Raw genomic sequence first — 8,980 nt, forward strand, 5'->3', positions numbered from 1 at the left:
CAATCTCCACACACTCAGACAAACAACACAGAGGGGAAAGGGGTGGTGAAAACGTAAAGAAAATATTAATGGGCAGCACGGTAGCCTAATGGTTAGCACAACCGCCTCACGGCGCTGAGGTCCCAGGTTCGATCCCGGCTCTGGGTCACTGTCCGTGTGGAGTGTACACATTCTCCCCGTGTCTGCGTGGGTTTCGCCCCCACAACCCAAAAATGTACCTGGTTGGTGGATTGGCCAAACTAAATTGACCCTTAATTGGAAAAATAAAAGAATTAGGTACTTTAAATTAAAAAAAAGAATTATATTCCATAATATCCACACTAACATTCAGGCAGTCTGACTATCCTGTGGGCAATCAGGTGTGGAAATGTCCCTTATGCTGTGTTAGAAGATCCAGCTCAGAGACATGTTTACTCGGTGCTTTGTGCTGAGCTGTTTGATTGGAGCAAACCCAACCCAGGATAAAGGGCCTGAAGGTTGGGATATTCATTCCAGAGTGGTGGAGTACCCAGGAAGTTGGGCCGGATGACCCTGGAGTGAGTGAGGAGGATGCTGGGTGAAGAGGCGGGAGGGGGAAAAGCCTGTCTCGGAGAACCGGCACTGTATTGCAGTTTAAAAAAGAGAAACATAAAACAGCTGCCACCCACTGACACACCATGCCTACCATGACCCATCTATGCCAATGAATACCCAGCCCCCTGCCACATGGCCCCTCATACCCTCCATGCCAACCTCTGTTCCCCCACCAAATCCACATGGCCCTTGGAAGCTTCAATGCCAACTCTATGCTTATTCAAACCAGCCCATGCCTCCCAACCATTGCCCTTATACCACCAATGCCAGCTCACCGATTAACCAGACGAGGCAGACCTCAGGACCCGTGCTGAGGTTCAATAAAATGAAGAACAAAGTTTCTGTTGCAGACTTTACTTTTTAAACCATTAATTTCAATGAAAAACCCAATTAGTACATTCTTATAACAAACATTTCATTCAATTGCATCATCTTGCCTGTAAAAAAGCATTGAAATTCATAGTCCCACTTAAAGTGTTCATAACCACTTGGAGCTGTCAATCAAAATGATTGGCCGGCACCCACCTGTAACATTGGATAGTTGTGAAATGTATCATGTATTATTCACTGAGGCTTATGTCAATAGACAGTGTGAAAGGCAATAAATTTCAACACTCCAAATGCTTAGGAGTTAAAGATTAAATGCCTGGACAGCTTGACAGCTCCTTTTGACAGTTCACCTTGACACTTCTCCCAATATTTTAAAATGTATATTATTCCAAACGTGTAAAAATACAGCAACATATACAAACATACACTCACAAACAGCCCACAGTTGGTATCATTTTTTCCCCTTTTGACCCCCCCTCCCCCCACCCGGTAGATAGTTCCTCATTATCGTGAACAACCCCCACCTGTTTTGAAGCCCTCTGCTGATCCCCTCACTCAAATCATACAATCCCCAGTCAGGCCGCCACCCCCGGCGATATATCCGACTTTCAATTTAGCAAGGTCGTTCGCCGGGCTGAAGGCCAAGAAATGAAAGCCACACATCGCTCTCATCCCTTCCAGCAGCTCCGGCACTTCCAACAATCCAAAAATCGGCATCATTGGGTCTGGCCTGACCTCCACCAACACAATCTCAGATAAGATCCCAAACACAGCTTCCCAGTATCTCTCCAGCTTCTCGCAACCACAGAACACATGTGGATGATTTGCTGGCCCTCGCCCACACTTCTCTCACTCAACGGCCACCCCTTGGAAGAACCCACTCATCCTCACCTGGGTCATGTGAACCCTGTATTCCACTTTTAAACTGAATCAAGCACACCCTCACGCAGGGGGAGGCTGAATTCACCCTACACATCACCTTGCATCACAGTCCCCAGCCTATTTGCCCCCCCCCCCCCCCCCCCCCCCACGCAGGGGGAGGCTGAATTCACCCTACACATCACCTTGCATCACAGTTCCCAGCCTATTTACTCCCCCCCCCCCCCCCCCCCAACCTCTCCTCCCATTTGAACTTGATCACCCTCCCCTCTGCTCCCCCAACCACCCGTTTATATCCCCAATCCCACCCTCTCCCAACTCATCCGGGAACAACAATAAGGTGTACTCCGGCAACCTGGGAAATATTCTCCACCACTTTTGCACAAAGTCCCTCACCTGCATATATTCAAATTCACTCCCCCTTGGCAACTCAAACGTCTTCCACAGACGTGCAAACCTCATCCAGATCTGCAAACGTCCCTTCTAAGTACAAGTCCCTCGCTCACACCCGCCCCGCGCCTACCTCCACTTCCCATACATGCCATCCATCTCACCCAGCTTAAACCTATGGTTCCCACACAGTGGTGTCAACCCCGACATCCCCTCCAACTAAAGCGTCCCCGCAGCTGATTCCACACCCTGACCATTGACTGTACCCTGTGCTCCTCGCATACTACCCCAGAGCTAGTGGCAGCGGAACCTTCTGCACCACTTTCCTGCAGGAGCTACCCTACTACTGGGTATAAAGTGCCCAAACCAACACCTTTGAACCGGAGCTGCCCTGTGAGGCCGACTCACTCCATGGTCGCCACCAGAAGTCTCTTCTGACAATTATTTTTGACAGTTCTTTGAGTTCTCAGTTCCAATGACTTCATGCACTTTCCATGCACATTCATTTCTATAATCAGTAATCTCAAAGGGCAGTTTACCTCCCACAAAAATGTCTGGGACCCATATCCTCCACAAAAGCGTACCCCAACTATCCAAATAGATCTACGGAGTTCAGACTGCTTCTATTGGGTCTAACCTGCACAAGTTGGTTTGCAGACATCTCACTCAAAACCACATGAGTGGAGACAGCTGCTGATTTCTATGGACAGTTGCCTCTGTGAAACATGCAAATCCCAACTTCGCCCATTCCTAATCCCACGAAAATGTAACCGGGGGGGGACAGAACGCATGGATTTGGGATTCTTCCACCATTGTCCCCATGATGGAGAGGCTCTCTGTAATGGTAAAATCCAGACAGCAAAATATCCCTCAGAAGGGAAAGATAATGGGGTGTTGGAGGGATTGACCCCTAATACTTGTTGTGTCTCCCCCGTCCCAGTGACGTGACCTCTCTTGGACCAGAGACATGTCCAGCAGTAGATGGTCTCTGCACTGGGCTGCTGCTGGCCAGAAGGCGCAAGGGCTACAATCTGAGACAGAATCTGCCTCATTTCATTCAGTTTCATTGCAGAAGTTGACAAGGACTCCCATTCTGCTGCTGAAGAATCTCATTGTTTCTTTGGAGATGCTGTTGAAGAATCTCATTGTTTTTTTGTAGATGATGTTGCAGAATCTCATTGTCTCTTTGTAGATGATGCTGAAGAATTTCATTGTTTCTTTGTAGATGATACTGAAGAATTTCATTGTTTCTTTGGAGATGCTGGTTAATGTCTGTCTTAAATTCAGTCAAAGTTTGCTCAGGCAAGTTGGAAGTGGCCTGATAACTCTCTGCACTTTCAACCTGTTCCTGATGGAAGCACTCAGGAGGTTTCAGATCATCTTCATTTTCTTCACCAGCAGCATGTGCCTGATGTTGTCCATGTGCTCGTGGAGACAGTGGAGCTTCTACTCCCAAAGCCGTAAGTTCCTCACCTCCGGAAGATTCTGAGCGCCCTCCCTCCACCACAGCAGCCAGAGCATCACAGGCTTCCTCCTTCACACAAGCCACAATGTTTAACTTGAACTCACCAACACTACCCTCCAAATCAGACACCTTATCCTCCTGACACTCCTCTCCCTCCTCCACTGCAGCTGCCATGCCACATTGCTGTGAGGTATTCACCTCCGCCCCTTCCTCATCAGCCCTTTCAGGAATCTCGGACGCTGCTGCCAACTCTCCTTCATCACTATCTGATGTGTCCATGGACACATGTGTACCTGTCAGAGGAAGAAAATCACAATTATTATTTTTGTCAAATAAATTAACTCTCCTCCTGATGGTTTAAACACTCAGTTGCTGACATCACCTTCGCTCATCCCCATGTCTGATCCACCATTGGTTATCGTGGGGTTGGAGAGGTCAAGCAGCTTCTTCGAAAACTCCTCCTGTTCCGTCAGCTCCTTGATGTACGGAACCCGCCCTCCAGTCACTGAGTGCTCCTGGGTGTTATGGGCCAGTTTTACCTGAAGGAAGAGATGAAGAAGAAATCATTGTCCAGACTTTGCTGTGCTGTCTTGAGATACCTTTTCCGAGTGCAGGAGATAGTTTTCAGCTTGTCCCCAGGGGGACTTCTGATTAAAGATGAATCTTGTGACAAAGTTAGAGCCAACACCAACATTTTACAAAGCTCACAAAATTAGGAAAGAAACATGATGTGATATTTCTATATTTTCAACTCAAAAAATGGGATTTAAAATGTAAAAAAATAACATATATATTTAATATTGAGATATTGTTCTCTTGTCCATCACAGGGAAACGTGTGCAGGAGATTCAATACAGATCGATGTCTTCTGGTGATGCTTGCTGATCTGGTCAAAGATTAAATTGACTTTCTTGAAATGATTAGACTGTTGGTGGGAGAGGTTTGAGGCAGACACTGCTGAGACAGCTTTGGAAGGGCAGCTCCCCTGTGTGAACACTGGAGGGTAAACAACACAGACAACTCTCAGTGTAAGGGAAACAGGTGAGCCGCATTGTGAACGCACTCAAGTCTGTGATGGTCTGATGACTGAGATTTTTTCACACACCTCGCATATAACTGGTTTCTCACAAGTGTGTGCAGATGGCTGATTAATCAGAGAATTATTTTTTTGCATACCATACACGTGCATGGTTTCACTCCTGTGTGAATGTGTTGCTGTGTGCAGAGGGAAGGTGACTCGAAATTACTTGTCACATACCGTACGTGTGACCATGATGGTATACGCAAGGAGCCAACGAGTCCAAGAATACTTTGTCACATACCTTGCATCGGAAGGGTTTTTCCGCTACGTGAGTGAGTCGGTGTTTACGGAGGGTCGATGACTGTGTAAATGATTTGTCACACATCTCGCACGTGAATGGTTTCTCCCCTGTGTGAAGGCGTTGGTGTTCACGGAGATTCCATAACTTGGAGAATGATTTGTCACACGTTTTGCATAGGAAGGGTTTCTCCCCTGTGTGAACATTTTGGTGTTTACGGAGGATCGATGATTGTGTGAATGATTTATCACACACATCACATGAAAATGGTTTCTCTCCTGTGTGAACACGTTGATGTCTGTGGAGGTTCCATAACTGCGAGAATGATTTGTCACACATTTTGCAAGCAAAGGGTTTCTCCCCAACATGAAGACGTTTGTGTTTATAGAGGCTTGTTGACAGTGTGAATGATTTGTCACACACCTCGCACGTTAAGGGTTTCTCCCCAATGTGAATCCTCTGGTGTGTTAGAAGGTTGTCATTTCGGCTGAAAGTCATCGCACAAACATCACATCTGAAGGGTTTCTCCCCGGTGTGACAACGTTTATGTGCACTGAGGTTTGTTGACCGTGCAAATGATTTGTCACACACCTCGCACGTGAAGGGTTTCTCCCCTGTGTGAAGGCGTTGGTGCAGACGGAGGTACGATGACAACGAGAATGATTTGTTACAAACTTTGCACGTGAAGGGCTTCTCCCCTGTGTGAAGATGTTTGTGTTCACTAAGCCGTGATGACCGTGTGAATGATTTGTCACACACCTCGCACGTGAAGAGTTTCTCCCCTGAGTTAAGGCGTTTATGGAGGGGCAAGGACAACGAGAATGATTTGTCACACATTTTGCACGTGAATGGTTTCTCCCGTGTGTGTAGGAACTCGTGCTGATGGAAGTTGATGACTGCGAGAATGAATTGTCACACACCTCTTATGATCCTGTTCGCGACACACACCTCACACTTGGAACAACTTCTCACCTGTAAGCATGAGTCAATAGTTCATGAAGCTCGATGAATGATTGAAGCTCTCACCACACTTGGAGCCCACTCACACTTCTACCCAGCCTCAACCTGACCGATCACCCACAGCCAAATATTCGGAAAGATTGGTTCTGATAGAAGGTTCCATATCACTGACAAGTTTCAGATCTGATGATATTTCAAAGCTCCCCTGACCCGACTGATTTCCAGATGATGGTTTCACTGCCCAAACTCTTTGTTAAGCAATGTTGAGAAATGACTGGATGTTCAGTTGTTTCTTTGGGTGGTGGTCAGGATCTATCTGTGGTGTCTATCCTCTCTGTATGGTGCAATCCTTCTGTAAAACAGGAAAAGGAAACATGATTTCCTTCAACTCCCTCCCCTGTGCTGAAGGGGCTGACTCCTCAGTTAGAGGCTTCCACAGTGAGTGTCAGTCTGCTATTCCCCTGTGTTGAGATCAGATACAAGACCTTTTTTTTCTCTCACTTGACTGGCACACACCCTCTGTTTCCAGCAGAGACACTGGATAGTGACCAGGAGCAGACAATGTGGCTACTTTCTTTCCTCCGCCCAGACCTCATCGTCCCAGGTATCATTCAGGCAATGGACAGTCGATCAGAGAGTAAAATGGGTCATCAATTCACTTGAGCGCAAATCGTGCTGGTGAAGACCAGTTTTCCCTTATTTGGGAGTGTGGGGGAAATTCTCCGAGCCCCGCACCGGGCTGGAGAATCGCCGCAACCTTGCCACGATTCTCTGAGGAGCGGAGAATTGCTGCCATTTGTGCCGTCACGTTTGGTGCGGCGGCGGCCCACTGGAATCGGCGGGGCCGCCGATTCTCGGGCCTGAGTGGGCCGAGCGGATACGACAGCGTCCCGCCGGCGCTGTTCACCCTTGGTCGCTGCCAGCGGGAATTCTGCGTGAACGGTCAGGGAGGGGAAGGGGGGGGGGGGGTTGCTCCTTCACCGCTTTTACCTCCCATGGCGTCTGGCCCGCAATCAGGGCCCACCGATCGGCGGGCCGGCCTCTCCCCCCCCTCCCCCGGGCCTACTTTCTGCCGTGGCTGACCCCTGAACACCGACGCCATGTTGAGTCAGGGCCGGCGCACTAAAGAAGTTCCCCGCACCTGTGGGGGCCAGAATCGGTCGTACCCGTGCCCGGTTCACTCCGTCGTGAACGCCGTCGCGAACACTTGGGGCTCCATATTAGAGAATCGCCCCCTATATGTTTCATATAAAAACATTCAGGAGAAATGTTAATTCAGTGAAGATTTTTACATTTCTCCACTTGTTTTCCTAAATTATTTGAAAAAAACACATTGGACAGGAAGTTCTGGAAGCTGAGGAAAACATTTCTTCAGTGTAGCTGATTGAAGGGTTCTGGTTTATCCTGGGAAATTAGATACACTGCACTCACTCAGACTGCACATCCCAAATTCAGCTCGCGCACAGCACTGGGCAAAACTATCAAATCCAAGCCCAGGCCGGGGCCTTCAGGCAAAATCTTGAAAGAAGACATTAAAAGACATTTCAATAAATGTGTGTCTGCCCCTCCCAGATAATTACACCTCACCTTCTCATATTCAGTAATGACCCATCAACAAAACTCAATCTGTAAATCAGAAGGGAAATGCTTCCAATAAACACCCTCAATATCCACCACACAGCCAATCAAACAGCTCAGCACAAAGCACCGAGTAAACAGGTCTGTGAGCTGGATCTTCTCACACAGCATAAGGGACATTTCCACAGCTGATTGCCCACAGGATAGTCAGACTGCCTGAACATTAGTGTGGATATTGTGCAATGTAATGATTGTAAATTCTGCTCCTTCACTCACCGTCTCCTGACTTGGTTTTGAGTCCCTACAGGAAGTGAAGCAGCTGTGGTAGAGGAAGAGGAGAGAATGGGCAGAGTGGGTGGGCTCTCTGATTGACGTCTCTCACAGACAATCCAAATATTTCTGCAGTAACAGGAGTTTCCTGAAGTTTGGGAAACTGACCGGGGAAACGGAGGCGACTTTGAGCAGCAGATCAGGTGGGGATTTAAACTTGTCATTGTCCCATCTGAATAAAACCTCACTTATTGCAGCTGCTGTCTCAGTTCCCCTGGAAGTTTGACTGAATTTTTAAAAAATTTAAAGTGCCCGATTTTTTTCCCAATTAAATGGGCACTTTAGCGTTGCCAATTCATCTACTACCATGCACATCATTGGGTTGTGGGGGTGAGACCCACACAGACACAGGGTGAACATGCAAACTCCAGACGGATAGTGACCCGGGGCTGGGATAGAACTCGGGTTCTCGCCGCCGTGAGGCAGTAGTACTATGTCACCGTGCTGTCCAATTTGACAATGTTTCTAGTGTGAGAATAGCATTCTTCATCCTCGGAGGCTTTCAAACTGACAACTCAGTGTGGGATGTGTAGCCAGTGGCGGACTGGGTCTAAAAATATTAGTTGCCAGCAGACAAAGGGGGCCCACCCACAATTACAATGCTATCATTTAATTTTCATAACGAATAAATAAAATTTTCAAAAAATACATATGGAAAAAAGGGTACAATTAAAATTTTTGTGGAAAAAATGTGTATTCCTTAGGAATTACAGTGTACATGTACTATACATATTACTGGCAGTAGATACCAAATGTAAATACAGAATGTTCTAATTGAATTTTTAATTTAAGAAATGTTTTTTTAAGTAATTGGTTGATATTTTTAAATAGTTTACTGCACAATTTACACATTAAAAAATAGTTCAAAAGCACAATAGAGCATTGCATGCAGTCCACTATATTAAGAGCAATCATTTGTGTTCGCTAGATGATTGTGCGAATCTGCCAATAATTGCTTCTGCATCCAATTTATCTAACAATTCCTTTTCAATGGATAGCAACATGTATGATTCCAAATTCTCCACAGACAGCGAACTTCTTAACCTTGTCTTTATGATCTTTAGCTTTGAAAATGTCCTCTCAGATTGGACTTGAGTAACTGATAGTGTGCAGATGACTTTATAAAGTTCATAAAGGTTATCATGTGCCTTGCCAT

The 8,980-nt window shown here is 46.7% G+C and overlaps 1 protein-coding gene across 3 annotated transcripts; it reads right to left on the reverse strand.

Moving 5' to 3' along the window:
• Positions 1 to 2,100: 2,100 nt before the first annotated feature.
• On the reverse strand, positions 2,101 to 8,035 carry LOC119976285 (zinc finger protein 2-like). 3 transcript variants are annotated; one of them, XM_038816701.1, is made up of 4 exons: positions 7,771 to 8,035; positions 4,960 to 6,268; positions 4,020 to 4,176; positions 2,101 to 3,930 (listed from the first exon to the last, which is right to left on the reverse strand). In XM_038816701.1, exons 2-4 carry the CDS (start codon positions 5,791 to 5,793, stop codon positions 3,236 to 3,238), a joined length of 1,686 nt encoding a protein of 561 aa, XP_038672629.1. In that variant the 5' UTR covers positions 5,794 to 6,268; positions 7,771 to 8,035; the 3' UTR covers positions 2,101 to 3,235. The 3 variants fall into 3 exon arrangements, with proteins under 3 accessions (XP_038672629.1, XP_038672630.1, XP_038672628.1); XM_038816702.1 differs by lacking the exon at positions 7,771 to 8,035 and adding an exon at positions 7,504 to 7,521; XM_038816700.1 differs by lacking the exon at positions 7,771 to 8,035 and having other exon boundaries at positions 4,960 to 6,770.
• Between the last annotated feature and the right edge of the window lie 945 nt (positions 8,036 to 8,980).

The sequence above is a fragment of the Scyliorhinus canicula genome, chromosome 13 (genome assembly GCF_902713615.1).
Source record: "Scyliorhinus canicula chromosome 13, sScyCan1.1, whole genome shotgun sequence".
Lineage (NCBI taxonomy): Eukaryota > Metazoa > Chordata > Chondrichthyes > Carcharhiniformes > Scyliorhinidae > Scyliorhinus > Scyliorhinus canicula.

Bases quoted from the DNA above. Each gene is read 5' to 3' on its own strand.
- LOC119976285 (XM_038816701.1), bottom strand. From the start codon at position 5,793: ATGTGTGACAAATCATTCTCGTTGTCCTTGCCCCTCCATAAACGCCTT. The intron at 4,177-4,959 runs GTATGTGACAAA...CTCTTCCTTCAG, and splicing joins AAAAACCCTTCCGATGCAAG to GTAAAACTGGCCCATAACAC. The intron at 3,931-4,019 runs GTGATGTCAGCA...TTCCTCTGACAG, and splicing joins AGACATGGGGATGAGCGAAG to GTACACATGTGTCCATGGAC.